The sequence below is a fragment of the Oncorhynchus mykiss genome, chromosome 14, assembly GCF_057628025.1.
Source record: "Oncorhynchus mykiss isolate SJ-2025 chromosome 14, ASM5762802v1, whole genome shotgun sequence".
Classification (NCBI taxonomy): Eukaryota; Metazoa; Chordata; class Actinopteri; order Salmoniformes; family Salmonidae; genus Oncorhynchus; species Oncorhynchus mykiss.
In genome coordinates this window covers 14,899,769-14,920,044 of record NC_143035.1, presented here as the reverse complement: position 1 = coordinate 14,920,044, position 20,276 = coordinate 14,899,769, and the positions used below count along the sequence as shown (strand labels likewise).

General features: G+C 41.7%; 2 protein-coding genes across 3 annotated transcripts in view; one reads left to right on the top strand and one right to left on the bottom strand.

Moving 5' to 3' along the window:
- Window positions 1-20,276, top strand: part of LOC110488886 (protocadherin Fat 4) — a 100,133-nt gene that overhangs the window by 35,208 nt on the left and 44,649 nt on the right. The window lies entirely within an intron of this gene.
- On the bottom strand, window positions 16,277-20,017 carry LOC149978297 (uncharacterized). Of its 2 annotated transcripts, XR_016486301.1 has the most exons (4): window positions 19,878-20,017; window positions 19,103-19,289; window positions 18,782-18,978; window positions 16,277-18,670 (listed from the first exon to the last, which is right to left on the bottom strand). XR_016486301.1 is itself a non-coding variant. In XM_090198442.1 (3 exons), the coding sequence occupies exons 1-3, from the start codon at window positions 19,885-19,887 to the stop codon at window positions 18,589-18,591; spliced, it is 600 nt and encodes a 199-aa protein (XP_090054568.1). In that variant the 5' UTR covers window positions 19,888-20,017; the 3' UTR covers window positions 16,277-18,588. The 2 variants fall into 2 exon arrangements, 1 of the variants encoding a protein (XP_090054568.1); XM_090198442.1 differs by having other exon boundaries at window positions 18,782-19,289.

Here is a 20,276-nt window from a genome sequence, read left to right as displayed (position 1 = left end):
TGGACAGTTGAGAAAGCATTTCTAGATTACAAAGGATTCTCACCATTCCCATCACTGCCTCAATGGTAAATTGATGTTGTTTTTTGGATGTGTAACAAGTACAGCATTGGACAGAAGTTGTACCTTAAACAAGCCAAGCATAACTTTGAGGTATGAACGTTTCTCATCTTTGGCATATATTCACAGCTGTGTTCTATTGCACATTGGATAGAGACCACAATGGATAGTGATGGAATTTAGTCAAGCAAATGATTGATTGGCCAAAGACAAAGGTCACGATCTCTTCTTTCACAGTATTTACCATGGCCAAACTATAATGAAGATCTGCAAATGCGACACAGCTTAATATCATTTCCCAGCCCTTTCCACCCCATACAGTAGGTGACATCACCATAACTATTCTCCTTCCTTCCCTCGCTCCATTGTGTCCCAATGACATGTCTCCGTTGGCAGTGACACAATTCATTAGTTTGCCAGAGTTTCTAGCGGTGTTGAGTCTATTCTAAACACAGAAGAAGGCGTGAATACCGAGTGCAGTCTTAATGCTCTTCCCAGCTGCTAATGCACTAATTGTAGAGGGAGGCCTCCGTTCAGACGGAGTATCTGTCTTGGATGGGAAAGTAATGGATCTCGGCGAGCAGTGCTGATGAGACAACGTGAGCTTGCTGGACCCTGGTTAGAGTGGAGATGCGCCATATATCACTCCCGGTTTCAAAAAATGGTTTCCTTCTCCAAACACAGCTGGCTCACTACGTTGTTCCTTCCTCACGACCCTTCTACGAAAGCAAAGACCCAGTTGGATAAATGTTAGCATCCCACCTGAAAACGTTCAGCGGAGCGCAGAGAGGGAGTGGCGATCCAGTATGTGAAGTGTTATCCTCCGTGTCCAACCGACAACACTTTTTCACCTCCTGATCTGTCAATTACCACAAATTAGTCTGGAGTGGATGTGAAAAGCTCCACAATGACATTTCAACAGATACAGCTATTGTTTTAAGACCATCTTCCCCTAACTGTCCTCCATTGGTCTCTCTCTGCAGTTTGGAATAGGTTCAAAGTACAGTGCCTTGCGAAAGTATTCGGCCCCCTTGAACTTTGCGACCTTTTGCCACATTTCAGGCTTCAAACATAAAGATATAAAACTGTATTTTTTTGTGAAGAATCAACAACAAGTGGGACACAATCATGAAGTGGAACAACATTTATTGGATATTTCAAACTTTTTTAACAAATCAAAAACTGAAAAATTGGGCGTGCAAAATTATTCAGCCCCCTTAAGTTAATACTTTGAAGAGCCACCTTCAAAGTAGCGCGAAGAGAGGGACGGAAGCTATACTGTTACACTGGCAATACTAAAGTGCCTATAAGAACATCCAATAGTCAAAGGTATATGAAATACAAATCGTATAGAGAGAAATAGTCATATAATTCCTATAATAACTACAACCTAAAACTTCTTATCTAGGAATATTGAAGACTCATTTTAAAAGGAACCACCAGCTTTCATATATTCTCATGTTCTAAGCAAGGAACTTACATGGCACATGTTGCACTTTTACTTTCTTCTCCAACACTTTGTTTTTGCATTATTTAAACCAAATAGTGTTCATTCATTATTGTTGTAAATGTCATTATTACAAAAAAAGAAAAATAAATTGTCCGATTAATCGATATCGGCCTTTTGGTCATCCAATAATCGGTATCGGTATCGGCGTCGAAAAATCATAATCGGTCGACCTCTAATCACAATTCCAGTGGGTCAGAAGTTTACATACACTAAGTTGACTGCCTTTTAACAGCCTTGAAAACTCCAGAAAATGATGTCATGGCTTTAGAAGCTTCTGATATGCTAATTGACATCATTTGAGTCAATTGGATGTGTACCTGTGGATGTATTTCAAGGCCTACCTTCAAACTCAGTGCCTCTTTGCTTGACATCATGGGAAAATCTAAAGAAATCAGCCAAGAACTTGCAGACCTCCACAAGTCTGGTTCATCCTTGGGAGCAATTTCCAAATGCCTGAAGGTACCACGTTCATCTGTACAAACAATAGTACTCAAGTAAAAACACAATGGGACCACTCAGCCGTCATACTCGTTCTGTCTCCTAGAGATGAACATACTTTGGTGCGAAAAGTGCAAATCAATCCCAGAACAACAGCAAAGGACCTTGTGAAGATGCTGGAGGAAACAGGTACAAAGTATCTATATCCACAGTAAAACAAGTCCTATATCGACATAACCTGAAAGGCCGCTTAGCAAGGAAGAAGCCACTGCTCCAAAACTGCCATAAAAAAGCCAGACTACGGTTTGCAACTGCACATGGGGACAAAGATTGAACTTTTTGGAGAAATGTCCTCTGGTCTGATGAAACAAAAATAGAACTATTTGACCATAATGACCATCATTATGTTAGGAGGGTAAAGGGGGAGGCTTGCCAGCCAAAGAACACCATCCCAACCGTGAAGCATGGGGGTGGCAGCATCATGTTGTGGGATGCTTTGCTGCAGGAGAGACTGGTGCACTTCACAAAATAGATGGCTTCATGAGGATGGAAAATGATGTGCATATATTGAAGCAACATCTCAAGATATCAGTCAGGAAGTTAAAGCTTGGTCGCAAATGTATGTTCCAAATGGACAATGACCCCAACATACCTTCAAAGTTGCTGCAAAATGGCTTAAGGACAACAAAGTTAAGGTATTCAAGTGGCCATCCCAAAGCCCTGACCTCAATCCTATAGGACATTTGTGGGCAGAACTAAAAAAGCGTGAGCGAGCAAGGTGGCCTACAAACCTGACTCAGTTACACCAGCTCTGTCAGGAGGAATGGGCCACAATTCACCCAAACTTATTGTGGGAAGCTTGTGGAAGGCTACCCAAAACGTTTGACCCAAGTTAAACAATTTAAAGGCAATGCTACCAAATACTAATTGAGTGTATGTAAACTTCTGACCCACTGGGAATGTGATGAAAGAAATTAAAGCTGAAATAAATCATTCTCTCTACTATTATTCTGACATTTCACATTCTTAAAATAAATTGGTGATCCTAACTGACCTAAGACGGGGAATTTTTACTAGGATTAAATTTCAGGAACTGAGTTTAAATGCAGTTGGCTAAGGTGTATGTAAACTTCCGACTTCAATTGTATTTGATGCATTCACCACATGTTTTAATCACACAGTTTTTAATCCAAAGGACATGGTGTCAGCTTCTCCTGATGTCCAATGTTCGTGCTCCATCCATCGACAGAAATGACATAAACCCGTAATTTTCACTGAGACATATATTTTTTTAATGTAAGGCAGCATTGTGTGTTTAAGGTCAGCATGTGTCTCTTAGTGAGGTTGTTTGTGTGTGCCTGTGTGTGTGTCCGTTCATGTGTGTTTAAGAGAGAGTGACAGCAGTCTTGGCCTATGAAACTGATACCGCATTTTGGCAGTGTCGGTGACAACAGCTATCAATCCAACAATGTTAATGTAGTATCACTAATAGATATTCAGTCATGAAGGAACACAGTCAAATTTTACACACAGAACTTTTCACACACTATGCATTTATGCCCAACAAACAATTGTTGAATGGGATTATGACAAACCTCAGTGCTCTCACACTGTGAAAAGACCATCCATGTTGTGGTGTCTATTTCCTATGAACTCGTTTGACCCTTAGCCAAAAGTATCCGATGTATGCAGCTTTCAAAGCGAGTGCTTTAGACAATTCCATTCCCTGGCTGTCTGACAGGGAATGGAATTGGATTAATCTGGATTAGTGATTTCATTCAGTGGATTACTGTAGTAACTTGCCATTTAATTGAACAGTATACTGTTTAATGAGTTTGTGTCAAGGTATTGCAAAGAGCCAAGAGCTACAGAAGCTTTCAGAGAAAGAAAACATTTTAGGCATCAAATATGAAATGCAAAATGTCAAACAAGATTACTTTCAAGAGTACATTTAGTATGAAAACCTTCGTAATAATATATTGTCGTTAAATTATGCAAAAGTCTTGTCAACGGACGTCATTAATCACCTTCAATGTTATTTTGATGCTTGGCCAGTTCTATTGTTAAACAAAGGTGTAAAGAACCAGGCCCAACATTACCATCATAAAGCTTGTGCTAGGGATATCCCACAAGAAAGAAGATATCAACTACAGTGGAAATTAGTAGAGGGCTAAAGAAGGGAAAGGGGTGAGTGGAAGAGTAATTAGGAAGAGAGAACCCTTAACGGGTCTCTATGGGTGTGCCACAGGGTTCACTTCTCGGGCCGACTTTAATTTCTGTATACATCAATGATGTTGCTCTTGCTGCTGGTGATTCTCTGATCCACCTCTATGCAGACAACACCATTCTGTCTACTTCTGGCCCCTCCTTGGACACTGTTAACTAACCTCCAGATGAGCTTCAATGCCATACAACTCTACTTCCGTGGCCTCCAACTGCTCTTAAACACAAGTAAAACTAAATGCATGCTTTTCAATCGATCGCTGTCCGCACCTGCTCGCCCGTCCAGCATCACTACTCTGGACGGCTCTGACTTAGAATGCGTGGACAACTACAAATACCTGGGTGTCTGGTTAGACTGTAAACTCTCCTTCCAGACTCACATTAAGCATCTCCAATCCAAAATTAAATATAGAATCGTCTTCCTATATCACAACAAAGCATCCTTCACTCATGCTGCCAAACATACCCTCGTAAAACTGACCATCCTACCGATCCTCGACTTCGGTGATGTCATCTATAAAATAGCCTCCAACACTCTAATCAACAAACTGGATGCAGTCTATCACAGTGCCATCCGTTTTGTCACCAAAGCCCCATACACTACCCACCATTGCGACCTGTACGCTCTCGTTGGTTGGCCCTCGCTTCATACTTGTCGCCAAACCCACTGGCTACAGGTTATCTACAAGTCTCTGCTAGGTAAAGCCCCGCCTTATCTCAGCTCACTGGTCACCATAGCAGCACCCACTCGTAGCACGCGCTCCAGCAGGTATATCTCACTGATCACCCCCAAAGCCAATTCCTCCTTTAGTTGTCTTTCCTTCCAGTTCTCTGCTGCCCATGACTTGAACGAATCGCAAAAAGCTGGAGACTCACATCTCCCTCACTAGCTTTAAGCACCAGCTGTCAGAGCAGTTTATAGATCACCGCACCTGTACTTAGCCTATCTGTAAACAGCCCATCTACCTACCTCATCCCCATACTGGTATTTATTTATTTATTTTGCTCCTTTGCACCCCAGTATCTCTACCTGCACATTCATCTTCTGCCGATCTACCATTCCAGTGTTTAATTGCTATATTCTAATTACTTCGCCACCATGGCCTATTTATTTACTTAACTTACCTCTTTTGCACTTACTGTATATAGACTTTTTGTTTTCTTTTGTTCTACTGTATTATTAACTGTATGTTTTGTTTATTCCATGTGTAACTCTGTGTTGTTGTATGTGTCGAATTGCTACGCTTTATCTTGGCCAGGTCGCAGTTGCAAATGAGAACTTGTTCTCAACTAACTGGTTAAATAAAGGTGAAATAAATAGAAAATAAATAAAGGAGAGGAGGGAACAGCTGAGAGGAAAAGACTAATCGAAAGTAGAAAGTAGAAGAGAGAGTTTGAGGAGACAAAAGTAGAAAGGACAAGAAATAATTAAAGGGCAGAAGAGGAGAAGAGAGAAATCAGGAGGGAAGAGGAGGGGGAAAGAGAAAGGAGGAGAGCAGGGGAGAAGGAAAGAGAAAGGATGAGAGCAGGGGAGAAGGAAAGAGAAAGGAAGCTAGGAGACTAAAGAGGAGGATCAATTGAATGTGTCTCTTGGCCTCTCTCACCCTCTCTCCCCTCTCTTTCCCTCTCTCTTTCTCTGCCTCTGTCTGCCTCTCTCCCCTATCTCTCTCCCTCCCTTCCTCTCTGGCCAGTGCCAAGTGGTGGTTTCGAGCTTTGCGTGCCGCGGTCTGGGGGAGGTGGAAGTGGTGGCTGCTCCTGTCTTTGACTAGATCATATGTGACATTGTAAGCCCTTTTACCCCAGCGCAGCCCTTCTTAAATCCTCTGTCCTCCACTGATTGACATCGACCAGACGATCGGATTAAACCAAACATGTTTTTGTGTGCGTTTAGTTGAATGAATAAAGTGTGTTTGCAACTTAGTGTCTAGAACGTTGGGTTAAATAGATAGAATGTAGTGTTATTTGTTGCAAAAGTATTCGTTATTTTTATGTCAATACAGTCATGGTTGTAACGTGACATGAACAGAATGGCAGCCATCTCGGATTTTGAGTTTTCTCACGGCATCTTAAATACCTGATTGTTTCTTTGACAGTAAATAATGTGGAGAATAACCCTGCCTTTTGCCAGCCCCTAAAGACCAATGCTTTATTTGACTCATCTTAAGACCGGAGAGAAAACATATAGTATCTCACAAAGGTTGGGGATAGACATTAATTGGTCATTTTTGTGTGTGTACTGTCACGAAGGTTGAGTAAATGTTAAATTAATAAGTAAATGACCACGGTCCATTTAGTTGTGTGTTTGTGGGCGTGTACATTTGCTTTCTGTGTATCTTGGATTGCATATCCCAATGACTTTCAGTATTTTTTGCCAGACTAAACAATTCCTTCATTAATAAACACAACTGTATTTATTGTGACGGACTTAATTTACAGTGCTGGATTAGCCTTCCCACTACAGTCACCAGAGAGACAGTTGGAATGTTGTCTGAGTATTTATGCTCAAATTCTCTGTAAACCACAAACTTTTTATTTTGTACAGTTTGTCTACTTGTGTAATAAAAGGGGGATGGTTTTGGTGAATAGCAATTCAAATGAACAACAGAGCCAGTCCCCCCATTCTCCTTTCCTAAACCTTCTAGAAAACTGGAGAATGGAGGAATGGATGTAAAATAGATGTCAGGGTTTGCAGTAAAGGTCAACTAACAAATGATAGTGTTGTGCTAAACTGGGGTCATGACCCCCAAGTATCCAGGAGCTCCCACAATGCCAATGCTCTTCTGACCCTGTGACCCCAAAATCCCCAGAAAGCCCATAGATGTTATGGATGATAGCAAAGACAGAGAGAGGAGAGCAGTAGCTAGCTAAATCCTCAGTAGGGACGTATGAGTGGCTTCATACCCAATAGCTCGTTCTGTGGGTTCATGAGTTCACAATTAATCGTCTATATAAGTTTCTTGAATGGGAATTGAGACGGATTGTTTTGAAGCCTTTTCGGCTGCAGTCAAGCGCGCCACGAGAAAAAACAAGGTGGCTCTGAAGCTGGATCTTTTTGAAACATTTCCTTTTTGTTCCTCAGACAGGCACAAAGGGAAGACCCAACTGCTCTAGTCACCAATTCAGCATGTGCCAAACTAAACATGCTAACTAATACTAACTAAAATAATCCAACACTTCTGGTTTGAAAATGATTGGAAACTGGTGCGAACTGAGTCTGACATGTTTGTTCTTGCTGAAGAGACAGCAATTATAATGACCCATTTGAGAGGTTCCAACAGGACACCTTGTACATCATTCATCTATGCTATTGGGACAGTGAGCCCTTCATGCTACAGACAGTAAATCAAGAGGAGATCTCTTCAAAGGAAGGTTACTCAGAATAACATACTTAGAAGGGATGGAAAGTGTCAGTATGTGGAAGATGTGCATCATGTCTTTATAAAAGAAACAGAGAGAGCCCATCTTCACGAGTGAACACTAAACATTAAACTCTTTTTGAGGGTGGTTGAAAAGCAGGCTGCTCAGTGGAGAGGAGAGGCTAGCTCCAGCACCAGTCTGTTGCTACGAATGGCCTCTGTAGGGGGGAAACTGTCCCTTATTGTCAAGTTCTTTGGCAGAACTCTTTAAAAAAAAAATGTGTCTCATGTTTAATGCATCAACATTTCTCTGAATGTTTTTTTTGTTGCCCCTCAAAATGTCTTCGGATCAGGCCATCTTGCCAAACGGTTCCTGTCAGGTTCCTAAATGACCGACGCAGATGTATGGGACGCAAAATGAGAAATAGCTGCATGGTTACGGAGGGAAAAAAAAGGGTTATTCTTTGGATCAGGAATGACCAAATGTAATTGTATGATTGAAGCAGTGTTTAACTCACGCTAGCTCTTCAGTAGTAGTTGCAGTAGTAGACTAAGGTCCCTTAATGAAATCTAAAACGCCATTGCACATATGCTAGGCTAATTCTTTCAACTCAAATGAATAACCATCCTAGTCTTGTTACTTCTGTACAATACTAGTGGAGTGTATGATAATACTGTCACAGATGAACGCTGTGTACTTCAGTTTCTTTACCAAAAAGCTAGCAGCAAGTCTCTCGGAACTACATTTCAACAACTCTGGGACTGAAAAAAAGTGAACTCGGCAACCTGTTAGTGACTAGTAAACACATACAAGTGTGATTGTGGTTTGCGATATGCATGTTTGTGTTCTTGCAGCGATCCTGGAGCGACTGTTGGCCAGAGCATATCTGCTCCTTCCGAGTTCCCTCGAAGGCTGTTAAACAGTCAGGGAGCTTGGAGAGTCGCCGGCATGCACAACCATTCCTGATTAGGTACTGGCCGCTGGGCTCTCTTTCTCTCTCCCTCTCTCTCTTTTTTTTCCCTCACTCCTCCCTCTCGCTGTCTTTCTCTGTTCACTCTTCCCATTGTTACTGTTTTCAGGGGTTTTCACATGAACAGAGGCTGCAGGGGGTGCCCAGAGCTGTTCTCACACAGAGTTTGTCCTGTTTTAGATTTAATCACTCCACACACACACACGCACGCACGCACACACACATACACACACACCCACAGTCACGCACGAGCCGGAGGGTACACACGCAAACATGCACGCACACACACACTACCCTCCATTCACCCTTGTAGAATAAAATGCACACAAGATTTCAGTATCCTTCGTCCAACCCCAATCCCTCCTCCTTCCTCCAACCCCAATCCCTCCTCCCTCCTCCTTCCTCCTTCCTCCCACCCAATCCCTCCTAATTTTTAACCTTCCCAATCATGTTCTGTTAGTGGACTGAGGAGAGGTCATGTGGTCAGGCATGTGGTCAGCTCTTGCCTCCCCTGATGCCCTCGAAGCCACATCAGGGCCCTCACTTTTTAATGACAATTTCTTAGCTTCCATAATAGTTTAACGTGATGTACATCACTGAAAATAAATGAGCAGCCTCTGCAGATATGACTGTCTTCCATGCATAGTTTGGCCAACTCCAGACGAGCATATCGCCAGTGCCTTTTCTGCTCCCTGCTTCTGAAAATCTTACGCATCAATCACTTGCGGACAGCGACTATTAAATGGATGCCGGAATAGTCTTTAAAGCCTTCTCCTTCCAGAAGTCTTGGAGACTGACTTTGGCTTGAAAGAGACATGCCTTGTATCTGTATCCCTTAGATTTAGTAGTTGTCTTGTTGAAATCCCCTGGGTTGAACTTGAAACTGCATGCAGGGGCACTCAGTATTATCTTCCAGTATTTATGATGACTCTGAATCACTATCAGTTGGCAATGGGAAAGACATTTGTACTGTACTCTGTCATTTTTTCTTCATCAGTTTTCGAGGGTTAACAGCAGGCAGTGGTAGGAAATGGTTGAGTTGGTTGAAATGGTTGAGTTGAATTTTTGTCAATATTTTTTAATGAGCAATTAGCATAGTGTTTTATTCCCCCTATTTCTTTCCTGCATGCTCAATGTGGTTTGAATGCGATAGTGGATGGTGATAGTGAATAAACTGTAGTTCTGACGCCATAGGCTCACGCAGGGCTCGTAGCTCCAAGATGGAGATGGAGATGTTCTCCCATAGCAGTCCATTTCCATTTTGTCAGAAGCCCAAGGAAGTGTGTTTTTGTAAACTTCAAAGCAGAATTTTTGCAAATCCTGTTTTAGTTTTTTACCTTATCGTTCTCTCTTGGTGAGAAATAAGGTGCGCTTATTTTGATGTTCTTAAATTTCTCTAACCTTTTTTCGTTGGGATATGTAGTTTTTAGGCTATGGTGGTTTTGAGGATAGCTTTGTAGTGGGCTGGGGCCTCAAGTAGAGGTAAACTTTGTCTCTCGTCTGTTTCGTTAGCTCTGATATAGTTCAACTACTAATTAAACTTTCCACTAAACTCTCCCTGGTACCAACAATATAGAAGAAATATGACTGTTTATGGAGAAAAATAGCAGTGCTGCATTCACATTCTGGATAATGCAAGACCTTGGACCATTAAAAACGACAATTCATCATGATTTGTTTCAAGTCTTTATGTGGGGAGTACTCGACAACGAGCCCAGAAACTCTATGAAACAATACCCCGGTCCAAAAAGACTATGGGTTATTAGTTTAGGATTATATATACCTCCTAAACACATTGAGGGAACCTTGCTTGGCAGAGGCTGCAGGGGGTTTGGAGGGCCGACTGTAGACAAACTATCTTTTAACAGTTGCTGAAGTGCTCCTCTGAGAGGACGGTGATCCTCTTTATTAAAGCCACTTGTCCGGCATTGTCTCTCCACCACTCGTTGGTTACATAAGAACGAGGTGCTTTGTGATCGTTTGCAGGCACTCTTGTTTTGTTTAGTTTTCTCTCTCCGTGGATTTTTTTCCGGCTGGAGAAGATTTGGAAGCTCGGGGGATAGGACCGTATTCTGACTTCTCCCCAGCACTGTGTGTTGGGGTCTGGCGGCGTTCCAGCTTTGTCTAGCTTTTCCCGTGTACATTCCCAGTCCTGGCACAGTCCAATTCCCATCTCTGGAGCACACGCCGCCGGCTGCGGTCAGGAAGATTGATCGTGGCGGGGGCTTTTGTTTGACAAATCAAGCCAGTCGTGATTGCGTATGTGTAAAAAGCAGGAGGATAAGATAATTTATACCTGAGCCGTCACCTTTATTATATGCTTATGTTTCCTTTTGCTCTTAAAAACGAAGCCTGGAATGGCACTTGGAGTTGTGCTTGACCCTCGGAACTCGCCGGATCCTAAGCCGCCATGGCCATAAATCTGGGGCCCAAAAAATCGCTGACGTTATATCTAAACAGTGAAATGAGTAAAGGAGAAATGGAGGGAGAGAGAGAGAGAGATGGGGAGCGAGAGTGAAGATAAAGTGAAATAAAGATGGTCTTTGTCTGCAAGTCTCAGGAGCCACAGGAAATAAATAATGTTGAATGTGCCGTTATATCACCCCAGTTCGCCTTTACATTCTCTGAGCTATAGCAGGGCATTCATCAGACGTGCATGGTTCATGACATACGCTTTTCAGATTAAGCAATGCAAACACAGACACCGGGCCTGGGGTTTTCTAGAGGGTCGGCCATCCATTCCCAGAGTCAGGAAGATGACAGAGCCCTTCAAACAATACAGTGCCTCTTAAATACTACTGAATCTCATGGAAGGGTATGATCTCACTAATGCATAGGGTTGCTTAGAACCATGGAAGGTGTGTTCATTGTATGAAATGACCATCTTTATTCATTCAAGTTTAGTTATTAGGATCCCCATTAGCTACTGCACATGCAGCAGCTACTCTCCCTGGGGTCCACATAAAATGTACAAATACCTGACAAAGTACAGAATAGTTATAGACAAAAACAACATAACATATTACATTAAATTGAAGAAGAAAAATAATTAAATAAGAGTTATTGCATTACATTTAAAATGACATTACTTTGAAAATAATAAATGCAGTTACATTAGGAAGACACCAAGAGACAACAAAAATACTATTTACACACTATTCCTATATACATATTAATATTCTTACAGTACAGTTAAATTAAATCTCTTGAAAGAGGAGAGGCGCTATGATACAAGATGTTTATTTTTTATAAGTGTCCTGGCTGACCTTAGTAATGGGTAGTAAGAAGGTGGATTCAGTCCATAGCGCCGAGATATTACCTGCATTCACAGTAAATTGAAAATGACCTTTACATTTCAACCACGCAAAAACGGTGATCTTCGTCGCTACGGATTGCATCCATTCCTTAGTGCTTGGAAGTCAGAAGTGAATGTGAGATGCTCCAGTGATGGCTCCATTTCCTCTCTTTCCCAACATGCTCTCTGTCCATACTCCAGCTACCTCAAGGCCCTATTGAATTATTGGCCAAACATAACAGCAGATGAACGTAATTTCACTGAAAACAAATAGTGCAGTCGGCCTCCGCCAACATTTTTTATTTTTTAAAATTTTTTATAGAATCAACACGTTTTAAAGGTTTTAATATCGAGTTCATTTTCTGGCGATACAAACATTCTTTGTACCCTTTATTTTATTCAAAGCCAACGTCTGAGTAATGTCTTTTAACTGCTCATGATTTTGGCCTGGTGCTATGATGAAGTGTTACAGTGAAATAGCCCTGGTGATCCAGGTTTTCGGCACATTAGTTCCAAGTACACTACTGCTACAAAATAATTTTTGGGTTATGTAGAATGGAATTATTCAATTTTCAAAAGGACAAAAAATGATGTGCTGGAAGTCGATACTTCTAAGAACTTTCACCTCAAGCTGTCAACAATGTCTAATGAGACCTGTAATCATTTTGAAAGGATTATTCTCCACACGAGACACACCCCTTTCCCCTGTCAGTTTTTATGATCAATTGAACCAGACTTGGCTTTCCAACATGTTGCATCAGAAGTTATAGTGTTAGAAAAGAAAGACGTTACCTTGCTGATGTTTCTTTTACTCTTTTCAGGTGGAGTCTTTGCGATCACAGTAATGAGTAGGAGTAACTGATGTGTAGCTTATTACTCATCTTTAATGCAGACCAGCATTGAGTTAATTCATTAGCGGCCCCTTCCACTGGTAGAAAACTGACTGACTCACTAACTCACAAAATATGTGTACTGACTATAGGGGGTAATGTCTTTCCTCCATGACCCCCCCCGTCCCCCGTCCCGTCCCCCGTCCCGTCCCCCGTCCCCCCATCTCTGTGCAGTCATCTTGGCACGGCTGCAGGTATGATGGGGGGAGAGTGTGTGTGAATCACTCCCAGTGGTTCCACCTTTTACAATATGAGGATGATTAGAAGGGAAATGTAGTGTGCTCTCAGGGATGCAGGCGATGCCTATACCATGGAAACCAGGTCCTGTGTTTCTCCTCACCGTGCACCACACGGCTCAAGCGCACCAGGATGGAGTGGCTGTTTCAGTACATTTTGTTACTGTTAGTGAGAGGGAGTGAAACCGTTCAGTGTCTGCAGTCTCAGCCTTTTTTTGCTTGAAGATATGGCTTGTTGAGACTGCAAATTGAGCTTATGAAGTGTTTAAATCCCGCAAGGTTCCTAGTAGCTCAATGGATGAAGTGTGTGCAATTCTTCTCTCATAATTGGCTAAGGGCTAGAATGTTTGGCCAGAAGGTTGAATGGAATGGTACATGGAGGATTTTATGAATCATCTAGAGGAATAGGAAACCACCTCACTGTGTTAAGAAATATGTGCCCTTGATTTATCGATTTGACCGACTAGACTGTGTGAACAATTCCTGTTGGATAAGAAATCATCTGTCCAAGTTGCAGGCTTAGACGGGCGTAGACCCTGGCAAATTGTCCTCGGCCACTTAAGGTATCATAATCAACAGCATTCAGGAGTGGCTCGGCCTGTGAATCATTCATGGCAGGCATAAATAATGGAGAATAGCAGCCAGTTAGCAGCTGCAACTCGAAATAGTAGTGGCCTGAAACACAATCTTTTCCCCTGTAAAACTATGTGTTTCACCTGTATCACACCGGGGCGTCTGGGCCTGAGTGACAGGTTTGAGCAGGGGAACGAAACAACTCCTTCCTCCCTCCAGACCTCGCTTCATCTTCCTCCGATGAATTTTTCACCAAAGCGTCTTTGATATCTCTCACCCAGGGGAGCTTGGGTAATGTAAACTATAATTATTTCTCATAACCGCACATCTTCTCTAATTAGTTCACTCCTCTGAACTGGACCTTGCATTTTTACACGTCAAGAGGACATGGGTTGGAAGATAAATATACATTGTTTGTTGACTTTGCCGAGTCCCTCGGCTCTGCAAGTGATGTCGTCTCCCGTCTTGTTTTTACCTTGTAAATGGCGCCCCAGCCATGATGGCCGGCGAGGCCCCCGCGTTAAGTCTTGTTCTCCAATTATCTGGACCCAAGGTCAGATCCACCACATCCTCATCCCAGACAGAGACCACTGAACAGTCCAAAAACTCTGATTCAGAATCAGATTAATAAGCGGTCAGCGTGGAGACACGTTGTAATCATAGTCTTTTCAAGACTGCTCTTGGTTTTGGACAGCGTTAGTAAAGATTCAGACTTACAAATCCAATTTTCATCTGGCTTTGGAATGTGTGAATGAAAATAGTTATAGCAAAGCAATGATAGTGCTCAAGTCATCAATGAGAAGGATCTCAATTCAATATGTTAAGCCCTTCTCTGTCCAGGCGTCTTAAAGCTTTTCAAACTGGGTCATCTGTAATGAGCTGCAGCTCTTGAAAAGGGTCTGGAGGGTGGCATTTACTCGTAGATCCTGCATGCGGCTTGTTTTAGAGTGGATTTGCAGGAGCACGTGAGGTCTGTTTTTCCTGTCAATGGCAGGCATGAATAGACTCCTGTATCTCCCCCCTCTTGGTGGTCCTGCGGCCTTGAAGCCAATTGTCTGCATAGTAAATGCCTGTGGGGGAAACTTCGGTTCGTGGACGTGATGCAAAGTTGGTCGCGTACTAGGGCTGGCCCTATTTAGTCGACTGGACGATTGTTTGGTCGATAGGCTGTTTTGGCAACCAGTGTCAAATATATATATATATATATGTGTGGCACACGAGACACCTGTTTGACTCATGCCTGTCTGAGTCGACTAATACATTGCGGAGGCCACAGGAATGGCCCACCATTCCAAACCAATGTTTGTTTGGTGACGATCATTTCTGTTAATGCATTCAATATATTAATTATTACAGTCTTACCGTTTTTAGTGTAGGAATGGACAGAGCGCACAACCTGGGCTACACTTGTGAGGAATAACTTTTGATTTATTTCATTCCATTTTCAATTTATTCATTGTCTTTTGTTTGGAGCGCTCCTGCCAATCTTGAGTAAGGACATGCACCTGATTACGCATAGAACTAGGCCTACCTGGCCTTTGCACGAATGTAGGCTTAGAAATGTGTCTATTTGAAAAATCTTTCCAGCTCTCTCCCTTTCGATAACCACTCAGCATGAAAGAGGAAAAAATGTCATGCTCTGATCCGGTGGAAATGTCATAAAAAAAGGCCTGCCTGATTACTTCTTATCCCTTGTGCAAATAGCCTACAGCTGTGTCTGTCTCTTCCGGAGCTCACTGGTACAGGAAACTCTTGAGGACCCAGCATATTTTATACAATGTTGCAAGTTTGCTAGCACAGGCTTCAGGCCTGACCCAAGTTAATAGTTGATACAATGTTTCAAGTTCCTTGCAGACTGGCCATGCAGAGCCAATATGATTTATAGGATATTGATTTGTATCATATTTTTTACTTGCGCGCTGCAATGTTTTTATTTGTTGGCTTTATGTAGGCTATTTTTTACGTATTGGCAATGGCAATAGAAATTACTTTTAGATTTGTATCATTTTCATTTAGATATAATTTTGATTAACCACATGACATTGATTTTGAAATATGTGACTCACCACCTGGATTCATTCTTATGTAGCAAAATTAGAATTTCTGTTTTTTACACTGGATCAAAGTAGAGACTCATAGCTACAAAATTGTATATCATACACTGCATTTTTGAGGAACAATGGGAAAGTAATTATGCTTTGAAAGTTGATACGTTTGTAAACTCACGTTTGAGAAAAGGGCCTTTGAATGTTTTGGTACCTACTAGAGAGCTCTACTTTGTCTACACCCATTCAGCATTGTTCACACCCTCTTAAGCCAGCCCCACCCATCTCTTTAAGGATTCACATGAGGTCATGTGCTAAAGACTGAAAGTGGTAGTAGCCTACAATAAGGAAACATTCCAGGTAAACAGAAGTGTCCAGATACAAATATTTGATAAATATTAGATATTAGATGATGCTTACCCAGATACACTTGTCTAAATTGATGGATCATGTGAAAGAATTGCTATAACCCCCAGCCACATCCAGTGGTGGAAAAAGTACTACATTGTCATACTTGAGTAAAAGTATAAATAATGTCAAATTCCTTATATTAAACTGTATTTAAAATTGTATATAAAAAAAGTATAATAATTTGACGGATAGCCAGGGGCACAATGTACTTCGGTATCAAAGGTAAAAATATAAACCATTTCAACTTCCTTATTATTAAGCAAACCAGACGGCACAATTGTATTATTTTTATTGACAGATCACACTTAAAACACTCAGACATGATTTACAAATGAAGCATTTGTATTTAGTGAGTCTGCCAGATCAGAGGCAGTAGGGATGACCAGGGAAGTTGTCTTGAGAAGTGTTTGAATTGGACAATTTTCATGTCAAAATGTAACAAGTACTTTTGGGTGTCAAGGAAAACGTATGGAGTAAAAAGTACATTATTTTCTTTACGAATGTAGTGAAGTAAAAGTTGCCAAACATATATTTAGTAAAGTAATGTACAGATACCACATAAAACAACTTAAGTGGTACTTTAAAGTATTTTTACTTAAGTACTTTACACCACTGCCCAAATGCCTTCACACCAGCACATTAGCATACTTTATATACTGTTACACACACACCTATCACATAGTATTCCATACATAAGTTAAGGCCATGCAACCTGAGTTGAAACCTGAGTGAGGTACACATCTACAGTTGAAGTCGGAAGTTTACATACACCTTAGCCAACTACATTTCAACTCAGTTTTTCACAATTCCTGAAATTTAATCCTAGTAAAAATGCTCTGTTTTAGGTCAGTTAGGATCACCACTTTATTTTAAGAATGTGAAATGTCAGAATAATAGTAGAGAGTGATTTATTTCACCTTTTATTTATTTCATCACATTCCCAGTGGGTCAGAAGTTTTTGGTAGCATTGCCTTTAAATTGTTGCGTCAACTGTTTTGGGTAGCCTTCCACAAGCTTCCTCCTGACAGAGCCCATTCCTCCTGACAGAGCTGGTGTAACTGAGTCAGGTTTGTAGGCCTCCTTGCTCGCACAAGCTTTTTGAGTTCTGCCCACAAATGTCCAATAGGATTGAGGTCAGGGCTTTGTGATGACCACTTGAATACCTTGACTTTGTTGTCCTTAAGCCATTTTGCCACAACTTTGGAAGTATGCTTAGGGTCATTGTCCATTTGGAAGACCCATTTGCGACCAAGCTTTAACTTCCTGACTGATGTCTTGAGATGTTGCTTCAATATTTTCACATAATTTTCCTGCCTCATGTAGCCATCTATTTGGTGAAGTGCACCAGGCCCTCATGCAGCAAAGCACCCCCACAACATGATGCTGCCACCCCTGTTCTTCACGGGTTGGGATGGTGTTCTTCGGCTGGCAAGCCTCCCCCTTTTTCCTCCAAACATAACGATGGTCATTATGGCCAAACAGTTCTATTTTTGTTTCATCAGACCAGAGGACATTTCTCCAAAAAGCAAAAAGTACAATCTTTGTCCCCATGTGCAGTTGCATACCGTAGTCTGGCTTTTTTATGGCGGTTTTGGAGCAGTGGCTTCTTCTTTGCTGAGCGGCCTTTCAGGTTATGTCGATATAGGACTCGTTTTACTGTGGATATAGATACATTTGTACCCGTTTCCTCCAGCATCTTCACATGGTCCTTTGCTGTTGTTCTGGGATTGATTTGCACTTTTTGCACCACAGTACGTTCATCACTAGGAGACAGAACGCGTCTCCTTCCTGAGTGGAAGGATGGCTGTGTGGTCCCATGGTGTTCATACTTGCGTACTATTGTTTGTACAGATGGATGTGGTACATTCAGGCATTTGGAAATTGGAAAAAAATTTTCTGAGGTCTTGGCTTATTTCTTTTGATTTTCCCATGATGTCAAACAAAGAGGCACTGAGTTTGAGGTCTTGAAATATATCCACAGGTACACTTCAAATTGACTCAAATGATGTCAATTAGCCTATCAGAAGCTTCTAAAGCCATGACATCATTTTCTGGAATTTTCAAGGCTGTTTAAAGGCACAATCAAATTAGTGTTTGTAAACTTCTGACCCACTGGAATTGTGATACAGTGAATTAGAAGTGAAATAATCTGTTTGTAAAAAATTGTTGGAAAAATTACTTGTGTCATGCACAAAGTACATGTCCTAACCGACTTGCCAAGACTATAGTTTGTTAATACAAAATTTGTGGAGTGGTTGAAAAACGAGTTTTAATAACTCCAACCTAAGTGTTTGTAAACTTCCGACTTCAAATGCACATGTAATCAGGGGTAAAGTGGCTGAGCAGCAGGATAACACAAAACAATTGCAGCAACATATGACTGGACCGTCCAAATCACGCATGAACTAAGGAATCTATATTCGGAGAGACTTTTTCTGTCCTGCCCTTGACTTTGGTGCAGGGCATGTGATGTCCATAGCCTCTTTGTCGCAAATCTCCCTGATCTTGTCAAAAAGATGTTGTCTAGCTGTGTCCAGTCCAGGTGGAGCTTTTACTGGCAGACCATCTATGGAAAGAAGGATGTCAGCATTGCGCAGCAGCTGAAACCTGGTCCCGACAGTCCGAACGCTCCTTGGAGACAGCACCCGGCTCCAGAGCATCAAAGCTGTAAAACAGGGAATAACAAAAAAATCAGAAGACATTACAGCCCTGCACCACATCAATTCACCTCCCAAGTTTAGATAAGAATAACCTCATACAAATAATAATTTTTTACCTGAAGTGCTGGTACTGCTTGTTCTGTGCCAGCGGCCTGAAGTACGGAGTCAGGTGTTGTTGCCAGCCATAGCTTTCCACCAGCACCATACCATCCTCCAGTCCAACCAGCTCTGGGATATTGACCCCTGTCACAGTGCTGTCCTTCACAACACCAGCAATCTCAGATAAAGTGTTCACTCTGGTCTGTCTGAAGCGCTGCTTGATGAGATTGAAGCACAAGTCAGTGGCAAACTTTGTGTGGCCTGTGATCAGGAAGTGAAAGTCCAGATTGTGGTGTAGCTTGTACATGTTCCACCAGGCACAATACCAGAGCACAAACCTGTTCTTGTTTTGGCCACTGAAGTTATCACATTTCAGGTCCACATGTGTTTTCCCAACTCCGTAGTTGGTGAAGAAAGGGTGCATGTAGTTGATGACTGCGCTGCTGCCTTTGCTTGCTTGGGCCAGCTCTCTTTTTGATGACTGCATGACTGGTGGATTAGTCAGGCGTGTTTTACTGATTAATGCTGAAAGACAAATTCCACATAAACATTTCAGATTTATTATACAATAGATGCGAAATGGCAGAGATAACATCACTACACACAGTTCATTCAGGTAGTGTTAGCTACTGTAGCTAGCCAGCCATCTAACGTCAGCTGACTAGCTAATAGCAAGCTTTAACTAGCAATACAAACCAATTGTCATAGCTAGCTAAAGTTAACCAATAAGTTCAATGTTAGCCAGCTAACATTAGGCTATATCTAGCAATGCGAAATGGAATTCTGAGAAAACATTGCTAACGTTACACACACTTCATTCACATAAGTTAATGTTAGCTAGCAAGCCAGCCACCTAACCTCAGCTAAAATTAGCTAGCTAACAGCAAGCTTTAACTTGGGATCTTTTGTTTAGACATGTCATGTTAACGTTAGCTAGCAAGCTAAAAAATTAACTATAATCCCAATCCATAGAGTAACGTTACTAACAATATAAACGGATTGTCATAGCAAACTAAAGTTAACCAAATAACGTTAGGTTCATTTTTAGTTAGCAAGCCAACCATCAAACTCTAGCTGGCTAGCTAACAGCAAGCTTTAGCTTTAGATTCTTACCTGTATACATGGATGAAAGCTTCACGGCAGACTGCCACCCCTTTTATAAGACATCCTGTGTTGTTTCTGTTTAGTTTGCACAGCTTGTTTGGCCCGTTATGTTCCACTGATTCGTTATAAAATGAGAGAGTCAGCATTGCATGGCATGTTCGTCATCCAGAAAGTAGTCCATCACAACTTATTCCCACTGACCTTGGTCGATAGCGCCTTGTAAATTCAGGGAAGCAATGTTATTGAGAGCAGTAGCAACATATTTGCAGTTGTCCATGGCTAACATATCTTTCAAGAAAACTGCAGTAGAAAGGATTATTTACGCATTACGAGCAGCTCATTTTATAGACACAAGATGCAACACCGCAGACCAATCCAAACTCATCTCTCGGCATGTCCAGCCCAATC

Bases quoted from the DNA above. Each gene is read 5' to 3' on its own strand.
- LOC149978297 (XM_090198442.1), bottom strand. The intron at 18,671-18,781 runs GTAAAAAATTAT...CCTGTTTTACAG, and splicing joins AAGCAGTACCAGCACTTCAG to CTTTGATGCTCTGGAGCCGG.